The sequence below is a fragment of the Telopea speciosissima genome, chromosome 1 (genome assembly GCF_018873765.1).
Source record: "Telopea speciosissima isolate NSW1024214 ecotype Mountain lineage chromosome 1, Tspe_v1, whole genome shotgun sequence".
Taxonomy (NCBI): Eukaryota; Viridiplantae; Streptophyta; class Magnoliopsida; order Proteales; family Proteaceae; genus Telopea; species Telopea speciosissima.
In genome coordinates this window covers 64,873,985-64,892,996 of record NC_057916.1, presented here as the reverse complement: position 1 = coordinate 64,892,996, position 19,012 = coordinate 64,873,985, and the positions used below count along the sequence as shown (strand labels likewise).

The 19,012-nt window shown below is 38.7% G+C and overlaps 2 protein-coding genes, 1 long non-coding RNA gene and 1 other non-coding gene across 6 annotated transcripts; 2 read left to right on the top strand and 2 right to left on the bottom strand.

Moving 5' to 3' along the window:
* The first annotated feature begins 442 nt into the window (after positions 1 to 442).
* LOC122651169 (mediator of RNA polymerase II transcription subunit 31-like) lies at positions 443 to 8,956 on the top strand. 2 transcript variants are annotated; one of them, XR_006331424.1, is made up of 7 exons: positions 444 to 671; positions 980 to 1,077; positions 1,313 to 1,409; positions 1,546 to 1,624; positions 5,483 to 5,745; positions 5,846 to 5,916; positions 8,636 to 8,956. XR_006331424.1 is itself a non-coding variant. In XM_043844490.1 (5 exons), exons 1-5 carry the CDS (start codon positions 622 to 624, stop codon positions 5,672 to 5,674), a joined length of 516 nt encoding a protein of 171 aa, XP_043700425.1. In that variant the 5' UTR covers positions 443 to 621; the 3' UTR covers positions 5,675 to 5,746. The 2 variants fall into 2 exon arrangements, 1 of the variants encoding a protein (XP_043700425.1); XM_043844490.1 differs by lacking the exons at positions 5,846 to 5,916; positions 8,636 to 8,956 and having other exon boundaries at positions 443 to 671; positions 5,483 to 5,746.
* LOC122649246 lies at positions 6,259 to 6,353 on the top strand. Its single transcript, XR_006331219.1, has one exon. It is a non-coding gene; the product is annotated as a small nucleolar RNA snoR1 (small nucleolar RNA).
* Positions 6,627 to 6,957, bottom strand: LOC122651183. The gene is made up of 2 exons (XR_006331425.1): positions 6,865 to 6,957; positions 6,627 to 6,679 (listed from the first exon to the last, which is right to left on the bottom strand). It is a non-coding gene; the product is annotated as an uncharacterized LOC122651183 (long non-coding RNA).
* Positions 8,957 to 12,633: 3,677 nt separating the features above from the next.
* Positions 12,634 to 17,332, bottom strand: LOC122652691 (subtilisin-like protease SBT2.6). 2 transcript variants are annotated; one of them, XM_043846509.1, is made up of 9 exons: positions 16,759 to 17,332; positions 16,423 to 16,573; positions 15,631 to 16,034; positions 15,394 to 15,489; positions 15,179 to 15,248; positions 14,722 to 15,004; positions 14,151 to 14,479; positions 13,644 to 13,911; positions 12,634 to 13,521 (listed from the first exon to the last, which is right to left on the bottom strand). In XM_043846509.1, the coding sequence occupies exons 1-9, from the start codon at positions 16,896 to 16,898 to the stop codon at positions 12,836 to 12,838; spliced, it is 2,427 nt and encodes an 808-aa protein (XP_043702444.1). In that variant the 5' UTR covers positions 16,899 to 17,332; the 3' UTR covers positions 12,634 to 12,835. The 2 variants fall into 2 exon arrangements, with proteins under 2 accessions (XP_043702444.1, XP_043702451.1); XM_043846516.1 differs by lacking the exon at positions 16,423 to 16,573 and having other exon boundaries at positions 16,759 to 16,880.
* Positions 17,333 to 19,012: the final 1,680 nt, after the last annotated feature.

The window sequence follows — 19,012 nt, the reverse complement described above, 5'->3', positions numbered from 1 at the left end:
TTTTCGTTCAAATGAAATGGGGATGAGTGAAACAGAAATGGGATTAGTTTGGGTGAAAATGGTTCGATTAGAAATGGGTTTGGTTTGAGTGAAATTTGGTTCGGTTAGTAGGTTTGGTTTAGGGGTTTAAACCGCTTCAAAGAGGGTCTCATCAGATTGTCAAAAAAATTTGATTAATACAATACAGGCAGTTGGATGCTCATAAAGACAGGTGGCACGTTGAGAAGTGGTGGAAGTAGGATGGAAGTACAGCCCATGGAAGTAGAGGATGTGGATCCGTGGGTCATATGACGGACTCTGGCTAATTGAGAGATTCCTTCATACATCCCAACAGTTGGAGACCTGGACTTGATCCTCCGACTGTGAGCCTCCACTGTTCCTCCTTCGACTCAGGTAAGTGTTAGCTCCGTACTCTCTCTTTTTTCGTTGTGTTCGTCTGCAAACCCTAGTACCAGAGCCAATAGGTCGCCAAGATCAGAGAATTTAGAAGACGAATCGGTTAAAAAAACTCAGAGCAATGGGTCACCAAAATCAGAAGTTAGCAGGTTGAAGATTAGTCTGCTGCGAAGGAGACTTGAAACCACTGAAATTGCTGCCACACTTTGATATTGAAGTGAAAGGATGATGATTTCTGCTAAAGAGAGTAATGATGCAGCTCAAGCTCCGTCAATGTTAGTATCGATTACTCTTCCTCATATCGAAATGGAGCCTTCCTGTTTTCTTATCATCATAAAAACAGTACCTGTTTCTTGCGATGTCTTTTTATGAGAAATAGTTCATAGAGTTTTCTCCTGCCCCCCTCCCCTCCTCCCCTTCACAACATAGATTGCTTACTTCTTATGATCTATATGTTATAAGTTTTCCACTTTACATCTAAACATTTAAGGCTATTGCCAGCTCCTCTCACCATTTAATTTATGTTAAATATATGCATTTTTTTTTGGTTGAGCTTAAACATATGCATTTTGTTCCTGTGCAGGCCAAAAAACATATGCAAGGATCCTGATGACGGACGCCAAAGGATTTTGCTTGAATTGGAGTTCGTTCAGTGTCTAGCTAATCCAACCTATATTCATTGTATGTTTTTTAATCGTGGAAGTTTCACTTTGTTGTGCAATGAGTTTTTCAGTGACAAATGATGTCTTTTTAAGGCATTAGAGACATGCTTCTGCTTTCCTGTAGCTCTGTGCAGTTGAATTTTTTTTTTGGTAAACGCAGTTGAATTCAGAAATAAAATTGTCTTTGCTACCAGTACTTTTTTTGATTTTCTTCCTATGGTTCTTGATGTTTCTGTGTTAGGATTCTAATATAGATTTGGCTCAGAATCGTTATTTTGAAGATGAAGCCTTCATTGGTTACTTGAAATACCTTCAATACTGGCAGCAGCCCGAGTACATAAAATTTATAATGTGAGTTGCTTTTTATGTGCTTTAATTGGGATTGTACAATCGTTACCGTTTTCTCTTTCATATAATTATTTGCGTACTATATTTAGTTTGGATTTCGTTCCAAATTATTTGTACAGATTTGGTTGGGTGATTTCAGGTACCCTCATTGCCTTTTCTTTCTTGAACTTCTCCAAAATGCAAATTTCCATAATGCGATGGCACATCCAGGAAGCAAGGTCACACTCTTACTGGTTTTTTCCCATGTCCTGGAGCGTGCATTTCTTAAATTGCTTTCTTTACATGTTCAATTCTGCAATTGAGCTGATATTTCATTTTAGTTGGATCTTCAATTTGTTTATTGTTTAGAAAATGGGAAAGAAGGTACTTGGTGTGCTAAGAAAAAAAAAAAAAAAAAAAAATAGGATTATGTAAGTGTGACTTGATGCTAAAAGAAAAGATGTCTATGTGATGCAGAATTCGTGCAAGAAGAGAAGATGAGTCTGTTGTTTTGGGATTGGTTCAGTTTATTGGGTTAACCCGTACCTAAGTTTCAATATTGGTTTAAGCTTAGACTTAATTTAAGTCTCCAATAAGTTATATAGGTCATGGGCTTAGTATTTTTGTGTTTCTATTGTGATGGGCCAATTTTATACGCCCAAATATGAGGGATTTGAGGCTATCCTGGATTAGGTGTTTGTTTTTATTTTCTTAAGTTTGTAGATGGTTTCTATTCTGAAAAAAATCCTAGGTTGTAAGAATACCCTGGGCCATGAATGTGATTTCCTAGCTCGTGTTTATTTTGGTAAACCTATAAATAAAGGAGCATGGGCCCAGGACCTCGACAAGATTTTGGCAAACCCTTAGCTTTATGCTTGTAATTTCCTATGAGATGCAGAGTGCTCTTGTTAGATGAAATGAAACCTTGGCGAGAAGCCAAGTGGACTGGTGAGATGCTAGTCAAGTTCTAGGTGAGAGGCCTAATCAATGTTCATTGTCCTTGTTCTCCTATCTATCTTCTTCTTCTTCTGGTTCTCTAAAGGTCAGTTTTCTGTATTCACCCTTTCTGCTCATGTTATCCTCTTGTTTTTGTTTATTCTCTGAGTTGTCTTGCTGTTAACTAAACTTAGCTTTATGCTTGTAATTTCCTATGAGTTGCAGAGTGCTCTTGTAAGATGAAATGAAACCTTGACGAGAAGCCAAGTGGACTGGCGAGAGGCCTAATCAATGTCCATTGTCCTTGTTCTCCTATCTATCTTCTTCTTCTGCTTCTCTAAAGGCCAGTTTTCTGTCTCCGAATGGTCATCTGCGTGTCGAAGCATATACTGATGCAGATTGGGCTGGTTCCTCTGATAGAAAGTCCATTTCTGGCTATTGCTCATTTGTTGGTGGCAACCTTGTTACATGGCGTAGTAAAAAGCAGAACGTAGTGGCAAGGTCTAGTGTTGAAGCTGAGTTTTGTGCTATGGCACAAGGTATTTGTGAGATGTTATGGCTCTAGGGTTTATTACAAGATATTGGTACTCTTGTTCGTCTTCCCATGATGTTATATTGTGACAACAAAGCTGCTATTAGCATTGCTCACAACCTTGTTCAGCATGATCGTACCAAGCATGTGGAGGTTGACAGGCATTTTATTAAAGAGAAATTGGAAGGAGGGCTGGTGTGTGTTCCTTTTGTGTAGTCTGCTGACCAGCTTGCTGATGTGTTCACTAAAGGCTTGAGTGGGAAGGTTTTTCATCCTATTCTTGTCAAGATGGGCATGGTTGATATTTATGCTCCAACTGGAGGGGGAGTGTTAAGATAGGCTACTTTACCCGATAGGGTAATTTAGTCCTTTAGTTTTATTTGTTTTAACTTTTAGTTTTATTTCTTTTTGTGTTTTTTCCCCTAGCCGATCTCTATTTGGGATTCCTAGTTGCATTGGGAATTCCTAATAGGAATAGGCAAGGGGGCATTCCTACTTTCATTGTGAATAAGTTGTAATTCTGGTTATTATAAATAAAAGGGGCTAGGTGATCGATTTTGATCATCTAAGCATTCAGTTTTACAGGGCTTTTAACATATTCCATCACTGAAATCATACCTGGCGGTAGAAGCAAAACCAGGCCTGAAACTTGGATTCAATCTCATGATAGAGGAGTTGATTTGGGGCAGGGACCTGTGTTTTGAGTTGTCCTAGAGAGGTGATCTAAACCCTGGAATACCAGGTTGTTCTGAGTTGTGTCAATGGAGTTTCAACAAACTCTCTACCGACCAGCAGTATCGCCAATAGGCAAAGGGTAATAGTAACTGAAAATGGGGAACTAAATTAATAAGAGAATGAGAAATGAGTAAAAATCAAAATGGGTGAAGAGGTAGGAAAGAGAAGGAAAGGAAGAGGGGGTTGATCAGCTTACAAGGAGGGAACGGAAGGGATAGAGATGCTCAACTGACAGTTCCTTCAGTCACACAAGTAACACTTTATTAAAACAAACTGGTTTCATTCCATTCTCCTCTTGCGAATGGCTGCTTATGTATTGAAAGAAAACAAACTCCTATTGTAGCAAATAATTAAAATTAGAAAGTGTATTAGACTCGATCTATTACTACCATTCTGTGTAGCTAACTCCCATCAAAATAAAACCAAATAAAATAAAGAGAAGATTATATGTTATCCATCCTAACATAGCATTGAATCATAATAAACCCTACCAATCCTTCATGTACCAATAAGCCAGGTTGGGCCAGTTTTGTCTTGGCATAGGCTTCCACAGTGGGTCCTGCAGGTCCATCCTCGTCATGCCACAGCATCACATCTCCTAGGTCATTCCCTGAACTTGGATTATATCTGATGGTTCTGATCTGTCTTGACCAGGTTGGTGGATTTTCTCTCAATTTAGATTATTCTATTGCCCTCCAGTTCTAGCCTTCTAGGTTTCTTTTGGAATCCTAACCTAAATATTTAGAGGGTCTAGGATCCCATGTGTTTCTGGTTATCATCTTCTATTGGTACAATACATGCTGACAGTTTCTATGCCAATGGATATGAAAATGGTTGTTTTTCACTCTTTTTAAGAGTAGCAACAACTCATTTTACTTTTTTAGTTTCTCTTTGCACATATCGCTATTGCTTGTATGCAGCGGCCATAGTTGGGGCTGTGAAAGCTGAAGTGGACTATTACAGTTTACCCCACATTGGATCAACTTAACCATGTAGAAAGTGTGATTTCTTGGAGTTTTGATGGAGTTTACTGAAAAAGAGGATACATATGTTAGTTTCTTCATGGATCAGATGGTTGCTTTTCCTATGTTTAGTAACCTAAGTTCCCTACTTTGAGGGTGATTCCAAAGCAACAACTTTCCAGGAAAGTGGGGAATTATGAAGCAGGCCAAGTTATCTTGAAATTGTAATGGCAACCTTTTCATTATTTTCTAATCCCCCCCTCAAAAAAAAAAAAAAAAAAAAAAAAAAAAAAACTTGTACACTATTAAATTAAAATAAGACCCTGTAAAGAAAATACTAAACTAGAGTCTCTGGTAACTTATAATATGTGAAGTCTTTACAGAACTAATTTGTAAGAAACGATGGATTTTATACTGCGAGTCTCTGATTTGAGGCTTACTCCTTAATGTGAAAAACAGTGATTGGGTCACTTGCAGTAGCTCACCTAGTCATATATCAAGTGAGGGAAAAAGGTTTGTGAGGGTATTTATGGCAATACACTAGGTTGGTATGGATTATTAAGAAATAACATTAGATACCTTTCCTCTTCATTAACATGACCCAGCGAGTCGTTTGTGAGGGATACAATTGGCTTCCCATACCAATGCGAATTGCGGACCAATGTGAACCGAATCACCAAGCATGAACCCAAACTCAAAATAGGAGCCAATGAACTGGCCAAAAAGTAACTATGCTCCAGAGTATTGTTGCAAGATCTAGAATCCAGATTTGTCCAAATCCCTGCCACTGGTGGGTTTGGGTGAGAATGGGATTAGTAAAAATGTAATGAATATGTATCATACTTTGAGCATAGATACATAAAAAAAAATGTCTGGTCATAAATACTGTACTATGAATATGAAGGAGAGTGCTTTCCTTATGTTGCTTTCAGGAATTGGCACATAGGCAGCAATTCTTTTTCTGGAAAAACTACAGGAATAATCGGTTGAAACATATCTTACCTCGGCCTCTTCCTGAACCCACTGCAGCACCTCCAGCATCAGTTCCACCTCCAGCGCCCGTCCCAGCTACAACTGTTGCTCCTGCTTCTGCTCCTGCATCAGCCCTTTCTCCTATGCAATAAGCATTGCCACCTGCCTCTGCTCTCCAAAAAAATGATATGAGGAATACTGGGGTTGACCGGAGAATGAGAAAGTAAATTTTCTGCCTTTGCCTGTTTGCCATTTAGGCACAGCTTATTATGTATGTTGTGCATGAAGAGTATTATGATGCAAACCATTGTTGTCTATTACAGGAAAGAAGGTTGAATTGGGTTCTTGACATGCCTCTGTATGGCAAATGGTGCTTGTTACAATCTAAATTGAGGTAAGTTCTACGCCCGTACCTGTTGTTGAAGAGATTGAAGTGGCACAAGCAAACTAATTCATGCTAATGTAAATCATTTGGTATAAAGTAAGAAGAAAAATAGTAATATTGCAATCTGAATGGTTCCGCATGTATGGAAGGGAAATGGTGCCTCTTAGTTTTTATAGATGAAAAGATAAGGAGCCTTAAAAAGTCTGTTCTTCTCAACTTAAACAGCATGCTAGACAGTTGTTGTTTTATTGAGGTGTTTTGATTAAGTCTGGTTTTATAAGGTCGGCTACCCAGTCTGTCACCTGAAATATAAAATCTCCTTTATTGCCACATTGTGTTTCTTTTGAACAGGGCAAAGATGACAAATGCTACTTCTTACACCTCTTGTATGAGAACAACTTGACCTAGGTTGTTCTTTGAGCACAGATTCAGCAACTCGCTGAGCCCTTTTAAGTACTTAATTCTTATATTTGTTAATTTCAGTTGAAATATGGCACATTTTAAATTCCCACTGGTTTTTGGTTTAACCTTGCTTGAAATGAAATATTTGAAATTTAAAATCATGCGGTTGTTGACCACATATTTCCTCAAAAGCGATGAATTGAGATCTCAACTTCTTGAATAGTTGAACTTCTTCAATTTGTTCTTTTTGTGAATAATTATTCAGCTTAATTGGATTGTCCAAGTTCGGATTTATGTATAGATTTCTGATCTATGGTTGTGCTAAATGGTTATGTTGGTTTATGGGTAATGATGTTGATTGCTACTACACCTATCAGAAAGAAAGAGTGACCCAGTACACGAGGCTCCTGCTACTGCAGGGTCTGGAAGGGGCAAATGTACACAGCATTATCCCCTGCTTCACAGAAGAGGCTGTTTCCAAGTTTTGAACAGGCAACCAACAGGCTGCAATAGCGCAACTTAACAGTTGCGTCAATGCTTGCCCACTTACTACACCTCTCAGAATGAGAACAAATTATATAATCGGACTGGCTACTATCTGAACCCTCTGGAATTGTTAATTCAATCCATGAATAGGGATATATTTTTGTTGTGGTTTGGTGTCTTGATATCTGATGATTGAACTGCTGTGTGGAGCCTCCGTGGTTCACGCGGCTTGGAGGCTCCTGGGTGGTTCACGCATTGGGACCCACTTCGGACTATCGTGGGCTACGGAGGGGTTTCGGGGGCGGCAGCCCCCGGGGAAATTTTTTTAAGGACTATATGGGTATTTCAGTAAATTTCCTGTATAGGGTTTTGCTATAAACATATAGCGAGAGTTCTTTCTCTGTAATGAAAAAAAAAATAAAAATTTGAGAGAGGTGTGAGGACGAGCGACTGTAACCCTATTCTCCATTGATAGTGAAATAGATCTCATCTCACCGTGGACGTGTGCAATCTTACCGAAACAAGTAAATTCTTGTGCGTATTATGTGATTGTTGTTTGCGTTTCCATTCTTCACTGCATCATGTTAGGTTCTACAAGTTTTCTAATTTATTTCCTTTATGATTATTGTGATCCACACAGCCCTTTCTCATTCGCGCTCCATTCTAGTTCGATTTGGATATGGTCATTATGTTATGTTTCACTTAAATTTTTCTCCATTTTATTTTTCATTAAATTTTCTCCCCTCCCCAAAAGGGGGGGGGGGGTGGGGGTGGGGGTGGAGAAAGAAAAGAACAGATGTTTAGTTGTATTCTATGAATTTTTGGCTATTAATTGTTGTTGGCAAGTCAGGATATTATGTAGATGCTGATAATACTGAGGGGTCTGGGTATATTCTCTGCTTCTTTCAGGAAGCAGAGATTTAAGTTGGTGCTTTGATATATGACAACCCAAAGTTCAGGTAATTTTGGATAGGGTAGTTATCCATGTAACAATGGAAGGGGATGTTTCTGAAAATCACAAGACAAATCTGAGCCATCAATAAAAAAAGGGCGGACCCAGTGCACGAGGCTCCCACCACTGCAGGGTCTGGGGAGGGTCATAATGTACGCAGTATTACCCCAGACGTGAACCCGTGACCCCTTGGTCACAATGGAGCAACCTTACCGTTGCACCAAGGCCCACCCTCAATATATGTGTTTTTATTTAATCTAAACAGTCTATTCTCACTCAGAGTGCACAATAATGTTTAAGAGTACCAGTACACATGCATGTACATACATGGCATGTGTGCCAAAGCAAAAGTGGGTATTTGATTGAATTAGACTCTGAAATTTGACACATAGTTAATGGAGATCATGTCCACTCTATCCAATGATGGAATGGACATATCATTTGTCCACTTGGTTGAATAAATGCTTTGTGACATATGAAAAAAATAACAGACCTTTGTGACAATAATAATTCACCTTTTGATAAACTGAAATAGTTATACTCTTGTCATTGTGCTGAAATCTGTATGTAATTTGTACGGTCAACAGATTTTTTTTTTATCAGATTATTTAAGTTGGAGTGTTCTGAATCTCACGTTTTGGCAGAACAATGTGATTACTTTGTTGTTTTTGGAAATTCAATGCTGCACACATTCAGTTCATATTGGACAATTCCATGTCCCATTCTTCATTAACCTGTACCTGTCTGCTAAGCTCTCCTGAAATAAAAAACCACTGATGATCTTAGATTATTGGATGACCTGTTTCTTATGTGACTTTAGTCTGGAGTTGGTTGTGCATTATAAATCTTGGTTTTAAGATTCACATTGGTACTCATGCCTTTTTGCAGGCTTCCTATCGACGGGAAATCGAAGTTAAAGGGGGTTTCTAATGCTGTACACATGCAGAGAGCATGTTCATAACAAAACCTGTGAATCTCTTGAGAATTGTATTGGTTTACATTGTCTGTATGCAAGACCTTCTTGGCTTTCCAATCCAGTTGTCTGTGATTTGTGTTTTAGTTGACCAAAAATTATGGCTGTGCTTGTATCATCTGTTTTATGAAGGCTAATGTATTACCTGAAAACTGGTTGTGGAATTGCTTTATTTGGGGTTATGTGAAAGAACGTATATGTAATACCAGTTAGCATAAAATAAAATCAGCTTTTGATGAAGGAAGAATCTTCTTATATTTTTGGTTACTTGATTACTTTCGTGCCCTCTATTTTTGATTCTCTCAATTCTTACCCATTATGTTTCCCTCTTCGAAGTATTACTTTGAGTGCTGTCATTCCCTGTACTTTTGGTTCACTTAATTCCAAGGTATTAAGTATCAGGTATCAGGCTGTACATCGAAAAGTTGATTTTAAGAGATTTCTCAAAGACTTATGGGAGAAACAGTGGATACGCTTAAGAAACTCATCAATACATGTGAAAATATTGTTTTTAATAAAGTTTCTTTAAATAAGAAATAAATAATAATTTCTAATCACTAAAACATGTTATGAGTGAAGAGAATTCAAATTCCATTTGCGGTGGCATCATAAGTTTACTTAGCACTTGAACAATAAAACATGAGATCAAAATATATGATTAAAATCCAACATAGTTCAATGAATTAAAACCACAATTAGAAAAGTATATACTTAATAAACAAATCAAGCAATATATAGTTTTTTTTTTTGGTAAAAGCTATATGTAGTTGTAACATACTAACCAAGCAAGCAATATGTAACTATTTATACTATAATTTTTAAAAGCATTTTTCTCAGTTATAATTTTAAGAAGGTTTATTGTGTAAAATAAGAAGTTTGATGCTCTTTATGTAAAATAAAACGTTTGATTCCTCTTATTTATAAATACAATAGGACATATATTTAAATAAAGAAATATTTGTCTTCATTGTTATTTAAGTGAACAAAATGAAGGAAATCACTACATTGATGAATGTGGAAGATGGAGAGATACGTAGAGGATAGAGAGATTGAAGGGGTCGATGGGACTGGAGACACAGTTGAAGACAAAACAGGTACGCCTTTCACCTCTTCTCCCTTCTTCGTCTTCCTCCTCCTCTTCCGACGATCAATGGCGGTAACGATGGTGGCTTCTGCTGTTGCCTTTGTAATTTATTCCTTTTCTTCATCTGCTACTGTTGCAGCTGCTATGGTAGTTGCTGCTCTGTGGCAGTGGCGGTGGCTGCTACTACTGCTGTTCGGCAGTGGGGTGACTTGCTACTTACACTGGCAGTGGTGGTGGCTGTGGCTGTGGCTGCTACTATTGCTACTAGCGGAATATCTGGTGTGTATCAACAAGTCTCGGGTCGAGAATTCAAGATAAATTGAGACATATATATGGGAGAATGTTTCATGTCCGGGGTGTAGCCTACGCTAGCATCCCCCTCTCCCTATCTGTCTCCTCTCTGCATGAAATGACCTCTCTCTCCCTATTGATTGTACCGATAGGGGGCACTCATTGGCCCTTGCCTGTCTGCATAGCCTCCATTACCGAGCAGGAAACACCCTCCCTATAATTAATTTTTCAATGAGTCATCTTTGTGTTTCACACCAAAAGAGTAATCACAATATCGATACGTATTTGAGTACTCAATTCTGACTCATTCTCTTTCCCTCTTTAAGTACTTTTATTAGTTAATAAACTCACTGAGCATTAGCATGCTTGGTTGCTGAGAGCGTATTGGAAATTTGGAGTGGGGAATGTTGATCTATTACAATTCTCCGTCTCATTCATAATTTGAGCTATAAACTTGACCGGGTGACTTTTGAAGAATAGCAGCAGGTCATATCTTGACTCTTGACCATGAAGAGTTGGACCTGGGCTTCACTATCACCTTGGAAGAGATCATAACCCATTGTTGTTTTCTTCAGGTCATCCAAATTGCAGCAATCAAATATAGATAACGTTTGAAGCTTTAGCCGATCATTGCTCTTTAATTCTATTATGTAATGCAATAAATCAAATGGTTTGTCTTGTCTCTCATTTTTTCCTTCGCAAACTTTAATGCTTTCATTTAAAGTTCAAACAATCAGATGGGTTTGGTTTGTATCCCATCAATCATCTCTGGTTTTTCTTGTTTGGCCTTCAACCCACAACAAATCCTCATCTAATTCTCTTTTCCTCCTCTTAATCTTTCTGTCTTGATATATCTGTTCTCTCAGTGGCATCCCATTGGTGAATTAATCACTATCTCTTCCTTCTTTGTGTCTTTCTCTAAGAATTGAATGGTGCTTCCAGAATTCAAGAGCTGGGCTGCACAAAGAAGGCAGTGATGGTAACTATCCATGTGGAGAGCCCAGGGAGGAAGAGAAGGGTTTCAGCATTCCACAATCAACTTCATCAGATCAAGTGGCAATCCATACATCATAGGAGAGGTGTTGCCGGTAAAGGATATGGTCGGAGGGTCGAGCTTCCTCACTAGCATCTACACCACATCTACCTAGGCTTAATACAGCTTATACAGTTAGTGCTTGTTTCTTTTTCTCTCAATTTGAGATAGGGACTTAATCAGATCTTTTTGGCAAATCACAATTCTATATTCATATACATATCATAACAAGTTTTATCTATTAACTTAATATTGCTTTCAAAGACTGCTTTGTTCAAAGCAATCACAAGTGTAGAAGAGTTCCTAGTTGCCCAAGTAACTGGAAGATTTCGATTCTGAGATTTTGACGGTCATGGCATCAGATAAAAAACGAGAACAAGGAAAAAATAACAAGAAACAGAGGGGATCTAGAACTGCTAAGATAAAAGTTACTTCCAAAGCTTAAAAGTTGGAGCCTTGGGACTTACTATATTTCACTTACATAAGATTAGCTTTTCTTAAGTTGTTCCTTAGGATGCTTTCCAATTTCAAATGGCTCAGGTACAATAGAAATGGGCATTTATCTCAGACCACTTCTCCAACACTCCAAGAACAGAGGAAAGGCTCGAGTTACCCAAGTTTCTTGTGAGTTTAGAAAAACAATAAGCATCTCTGATTCAAATTTCCTACTGATATTGTAAAGGGAAAATGATCTACACAGCGTCGGTGTGTAGATCCTTCACACACACTCTCTCCTCCCTGATACTCTCCCCCTATGTACGAACTGTGTTCCATCCTCTGCTTGACTCCCCTGCCCGATTGTAGATTATGAACATTTTGGACTGCGATTCAAAATTTGGGTTGGACTCGAACTTTTCTCTTCCTCCTGGTCCAAGCCTAGTCTCTTGATGAGCCAACTGCTTAACAGGAGTCTGTTGTACAGGTCCTTTGCCAAGTTTTACACCATGGATATTTACATGAATGTAAGCTTTGCCTTTATAAGTGCTCAGTTCCCAAAACTTAAGCACAAACTTCACAAATTGGCTCAAAATACTAAACTCGGACTAAGACCTGGAAAACAATCAGGCTTACGAAACTGTGTGTTGTCATTATACGAGTGAACTTCATAGGTAATAGGTGATAGTTAAGTAGAAAAACTTATATATCCATGGCAGTATGGTACCAAATAATCAAAACCTTGTATTTGGAATATTCTACCAAAAAAAAAGTATTTCAAATATACTGTATAGTTGTTCTCGGATTTGTAAGTCCATGTTCAACTCCCTTCCTATTTGTTTGTTCAAATGCCTGATTTTCTTTCATGCATATGGTTATCTGTCAGCTCCATATTGCCAAAAAACCTTGTTGGTACAGAAGATATGGTCCAGTTCTTAGAAGGTTTACCACATTGGAGAAAAGAAGGCACCTCCCCCCCTAACTTCCATATAACCACAGTCCAAAGTTCACTTGAGCAGTTTGTATCAAAGTATGTAAATCTGAACCACTGCACAGGAAGACACCATGTACATTTAAAATTCAATTATATTGCCAGAAATGTATTACAGATTTGCTTTTTTATTTATACTAGTGATCCAAACATCATCCAAGGATCTATTTAGGATTTCCTTCTAGTCTCTAAATACTAACAGTTGTGTTCTTAAGAACTAGTAACTTAACAGGACAAGTATGACTGAAATAACACATCTCAAATTACTGTAGCCAAAGATTTCAATACCCTATGGCACTGCTCACAAAAACAGCTAGGGGAACTCTAACAACATGATTCTTACTCCCCTCTAATACCAACTCCCCAAATGTGTAGACATTTCTTGCCTCTTTTGCTTCTAGGAGAATCCTAAGGTGTCTGGATGCATTCGGACTAATGTTAAAAACCTTCGGTGACACAGTGACTGCCACGCCCATTGGCTCCTTCAGTGTCACTTGATATGTCTCCTTCTCGCTGCAGACATTTGTCACCCTCCGGGTCACCTTCCTGGACCCAACCAAATTAGAAACTGTTATACTTGCTGTATTCAAATCTGAGCACCATGTTTTCTCGGTTGGGCACTCAATGCCCACTGCTCGTCTAACAGAATCATCGTCTACGCCAGGGACAGCACATAGGAATTGTATGTAGTGCTCGAACTTGATGTCAAAAACTAGTCCTGGGTCTAAGGCTCGAGCTGGGTTGATGGCCCCGGAGCCATAATCAAATGGGGTTGCAGGAGCAAGTTGGTAAAACTGTTGGGCTAGAATTGGAGCTCCTAAATGATCTGTTACATTGGCTGTAGTCATCATTGCCGATGTGATAGCAGCTGGGCTCCAGTCTGGGTGTTTCTGCTTGATCAAAGCCGCTATGCCGGATATGTGAGGGGTAGACATGCTTGTGCCAGATGCAAGTGCAAAATTCTCACCTGGAGATAACAGACACAACAAATGTCTACTTACCATTGAATGTCAGACATGGATATGCTTCAAATGTAGCACACATGTAAGAATGGAAATGGTTTAAGTGTTGTTTGTTAACATATTGTACCTTTTATATGGTGATCGCCTTCACTGTTAGGACTCCATGCAGCCCATATAGAAGAACCTGGAGCCATGACATTTGGTTTGAGGACATCAGCAGTCTGAAAGAGGGCATTATTAACATCGGGGCCTCTTGATGAGTAGGATGCAACAATGGGCCCCTGCCCTGTGTAAACTGCCCTTCGTCCATCTAAAATCCTCGCTGTTGCTGTAAAAGCCACTGCTTCTCTGTTCCTGTTACGTATGGTATGAGAATTGTAGTACTCCCACAGATTCTGCAGAAGAAAATAGGTAAGCTCAATTCCTTAAGCTTCTTTATTTCCAACAGAAAATTAAGGAAACATTTGTCATGGATTGGATCCATGCATGCACCAGAGTGCAAATCATATTTCCATGTCACAATAAGAATGTTTGTTAAGTGCATCCATATATCAAAACACAATCTGGGTGCACCCATGACTATCTCTGATTTTTTTTACCATGTTTGTTTTGTTATTTTGTTCATGAGACATACTGTTGTGGTATCCAAGTTGTTTAGTATGATGCCCGGGATTCGCAGGGTCAATATTGTGCCGTCAATCTCCTCGCCACCAGTTTGAGGGTCCATTGTCATTATAAATCCGGCAGCCCCGACACTCTGGATTGTTTCTGCGACCATGGCAATAGTTGCAGGATCCAACTCAAAATCATAGCTGTAAGTGCAGATGATCAACTTCCCTCTAACCAATGATTGGATGAAGGGTTCTTTGTGGTGACAGTTCTCCACCATTTCATAGCTTGAGTTTCTACTGCACACATCTGCTGCTGCAGCAATTGGAAATTGCACTTCTCCAGTGGTGGGAGCTGTAAAAGAAAGCCAATGGGATAATTCATGCAAATTCTCCCAACCCTGTTGCCTGAAAGATAATAAAATGCCCCTGGTGCTGGCGTAGAGAAAACAAATGGATGCACCAAATAAAACCACAACCACCACATTGAATGATGGTATAGAAATAAGAACAAATGAACAAGGAAACTTTAACAGAACAATAAAAACCCATGCTTCTGATGAATTATATTGTAGGGTATAAAGGATTAAATTTTACGTGCAATGCTAGTGCCGGAGAAGCTTTGTCCATTGCCTAAAATGATTGTATTGTTATATTTGCGATCAGTGATAGAGGCGGCAACACTTGTGATCCATGGGCTAAAAGAGAGGATGGTACTTGAAACAGGGCCGCCATTGCCAACTGCCTGAACTACCACAACTCCAGCATTTGTAGCAAAGAGTAGTTCGATTTCAAGCGGGTTGAGGAAGGTAGAAGGACCAGGAGGAACATCAGATGGCCCTATAGAGAGGCTCAGGATATCGACTCCATCTTCAACTGCCTAATTTAAATCAAGACATGTTATCAGGTAATTTGAAGAACTATTCTGATGATCACAGGTAAATATGTAGGGAATGTTTGATCATCCAAAGTTATCTTGTCATATATTCATTGAACAACATAACTTCAAAATTCTAGATAAAAACTGATTTACTGGTTGCTTTTTTCCTCCAACCTGATCAACCGCAGCTACTACATCAGCCATATAACCTCCAAAAGTATAAAGGGCTTTGTATACTGCGATCCTATGAAAACAAATGGAAACATATATAAATTCCATATAATTTGCACAGTTTAGAGTTCATCAAACAATTCCAAATCCAAGCATGAAAGGCAATGAAACAACCATCAGATATTGTTGATTTGTTTGGTAAGAGTTTAGTTTATTACCCAGCACCAGGAGCCATCCCACTTGCATATCCATAGTTGAAACCATTTACCATCACTGGAATTTGGTGATTTCCAGCAGCAGTAGAGGCTGTATGGCTGTTATTACACATTAATAAGCATATTTAAGAATTTTCATCTAAATTCAGACACAAAAGGAAGATGTGTAGGCAAAAACTATAGTTAATTTACTAGTGACTATTTTTATCTTGATCATTTGGATTTGTAGAGTGGACTTGCCTGCCATGGCCATCGGCATCAAAAGGCGATGCATAATCACGTGTGGCATTAAAATCACCAGCAGCGATTGCACCACGTGCGTAGTGATGTGCCCCTGCTATCTTTCCATTACATGCTGTTTGGGGAAATCCATCACCAGTAGTGCATATTCCCCTGAACTTTCTTCTATTTAAATGTGAACCAACTCCAGATGACTGGCTAGCAAAGCTAGGATGATTTGGATTGATCCCAGTGTCGATCATACCTATTACAACCCCCTCTCCAGAATTCCCAGCTCCTCCTAAGGTTGGCCAAACACCAGTAGGGATTCCCAAAAACTCGGGTGTGTAAGTTGTCATCTTTTCCATCTTTATATCCTCCTGCATATTTCGAACTCCCTCTGCATTTTGAAGAACATCAATAGCCTGCAAAAGAAGAAGAGAAAAAAAGAAAAAGGGAATCTTCAAATTCCAACCTTTAAACATTCTTTTATAAAAATGGAAGATAAGAACTGTAGGTTCTTACAATCATGGTTGTATCATAGTCTATGGCAGTTCACGGCCATAGACTGTTAATTATATTATCTAAGGGACACCTTTTAAACTTCTAAATAATGTCCCCTTCATAGTAGGCGTCCCATTGCTAATCCTTTTTGACTTCCAGTTTGGGAGAAAATGAGCTTCCAGTTTGATATTCTTTGAATGCATTCTAGGTCGATAATGCATTTTGAGATGATAAAAACAGATGATCATTAGCCATTATGTAGCAAATAATCCTAGACAATGCATTTGGATCTTCTGAGCATGAACAAACCTCCTCTGATGTGACATGCACTGCAAACCCATTAAGCAAATGTGTGTAGCTGTAGAGTTTTGTGTAGGAGCCTTTTTGGAGGAGTGATTCTAAGAAATTGTTATGCTTATTAATGATAATGTCCTTGTAAATCAAAGCATCTTCATCACTCCTACAAGTCAGATTATAACTTTGGTAACCACCCAAACAAAGGAAAGATAAGGGAAACTATAAAAAACCATTGTACAATCATAAGGGAACTACAGTAAACAGTCACAACACTGAAATTAAGTCTTTTAACAACTTAAAGCCTCTTGTATTCTGGTTTTATATCTGTGAAGACAATGGGGATCAAACCTCAGATTGTTATGACTGGTTTTATATGAAATGACAGGTTCGTCGTCCATTAGAACCATGAACACCTTGGCATCTACAAAAAGAGAGCTCCATAATTGGATGAAAGAGAAGAGGAGAATGAAAATGGATGCAGGAGCCATTGTCAAAGAAACATCAGAGAATGGAAGAACTCATTTAAGCTTAAAGCCTGTATATATATTTTTCTTAGCTTCTTCAAAAATTCAGACACTGGTAGTAGTTCAAGGGAAAAAACTCCTTATGGGGAAACATCTTTCAATATATGTGATTAGGTGACAAGGTTGAGGCTGTGAGGATATTCATGCTTCACACACATCCATGTATCTTTCATTTCTAAACCACTTTGGCCCAAGTGGGTGGTGTCTTGTATCCTTCATGAATCGTTGTTAACTATATATATAGGCAACAACAATTGATATTGTACACTACAATACCATATAAAGTTCAGTGTGTACAACCAAAGCCATGAAATGTATTACTCTGTAGATTTGTTAGTCATAAATACATCAAATACATCAATCATAGGGCCTAAACCATTTATTTTGTAATCCCTTCTTTTAATTTATTCATTTATCTGGTTGCCCCAAAAAATTTCATTTGGGATGTTGGATTGGGCCGAATTTGTTGACAGGTAGATCCCAAGGACCTTACTCATGTTAGGTTTCCAACAAAATAAAGTTTGTCAAGTGATTTTGAAAATCCAGGACTATGGGAATGCCCAGTAATGGTTGGAGTGCTGTAAGCATGCATGGACATACATGATATGATTACTAATAGGGGGGGCGGGGGAGTACATGATTGAATTTTATTTTTGATTGGGTGGTGGTGGTGCGGGAGGGGGATCTTAGACTTAGATGAGGAATAGGAGGTCTTAAACTTGGTTCTACTTCACTAGTCTCAAGCCAGCTGTGTTAGAAACTGTCCTCATACATGATTGATTTGACTATGAAATTTGACAAATGACCTATCTAGATGTCTATTGTGTATCCAACGGTCGGAATTTCCTAATCATTTTGCCATGTGAAGAATTAGGTGGACCATTAAGATAAGTTTATCTACCACGAAATGTGAATATGATAAATTTTCTAAAAGAACTGGACGACTAAATATACAAGGGAAAATGCTAATACATAAGATGATGTATATTTGAATTGGAGTCAAATTTAATATGTGCTCTATCCACTCTGTTTCCTAGATATTTTTAATACTCAAAATTATCACTTCAATTTTTCCGAGAATCGAAGTTAAGTTCGCAACACCAGGAATTCTTCCTTATGCCCGTTATAGTTTCTTCTACAAGGAGGATGTGGCTAAATGGCCATGGGGGGCTATTTCAAACTTTGTGTAATGTGGATAGATTGTTAAGGACGTTTGGTACTGCTGGGTGGAAACACCATATGAATGACTGAATATTGTTTGTTATACATTTGGCTAGAAAAAGCAAGAACTGGTAGAATTAGGATAATGAACACAAAGGACGTGATGGTTATGTTATCTGTTTTTTGTTAATTTAGTTTTCTGTTTTTAAATGAAATTCATCTTGTTAAGTGAAGAGAATGCTACCTGGTTGTGTGCAGCATGCAGCCCCTTCGTCTACATTCTAGACACAGGGTTGTACAAAATGACCGTTGTGCCCTCATGCATTTTCGCCTTTTCATGGGGGCACGACGGTCATTTCATGCAGTTCTATGTCTGGGGGCAAACACCACATGCCACACGCAACCAGGTAGCGTTCTTGTGCACATGGGGTCTCTGCATTAGTGCATGCAGGCAGTACACACGACCGGTTAGCTTTCTCTTTCCCATTTTCATATTTCAATTCCCTGCAGGGGTAGAGTAAACTGTATTTTTCCGGTCAGTAGTTACGAGGTTACTAATGGTTGTCGTCTTTACTCTTCAGCCATTCACCACCCCTACCCATTAGGTAGTGAAGGAAGGAATTGCTTCGAGTCCCTGAGCTCAACACACCGTTTCCTATCCTGGCGGGGCGGGCCAAAGGTTCAGAAGAAGACGACAAAGTGCTTGAACATAATTTAAGAGTTCCAATCTACGTTCTTCATGCTCTGCTCCTTCAATTGGGTAACTACTTTTTTTTTCTTTTTTCTTTGTGTTGTAAAAATTATTACTTGTGGTAGATAGTTATTTAAGTTTCTTCACTGTAAAACCCACTTCAGGTATGCTAAAATTCGATGTTTCCAAAGAAGGGTTCTGCTTTGCAACACCTTCGTGTACATCG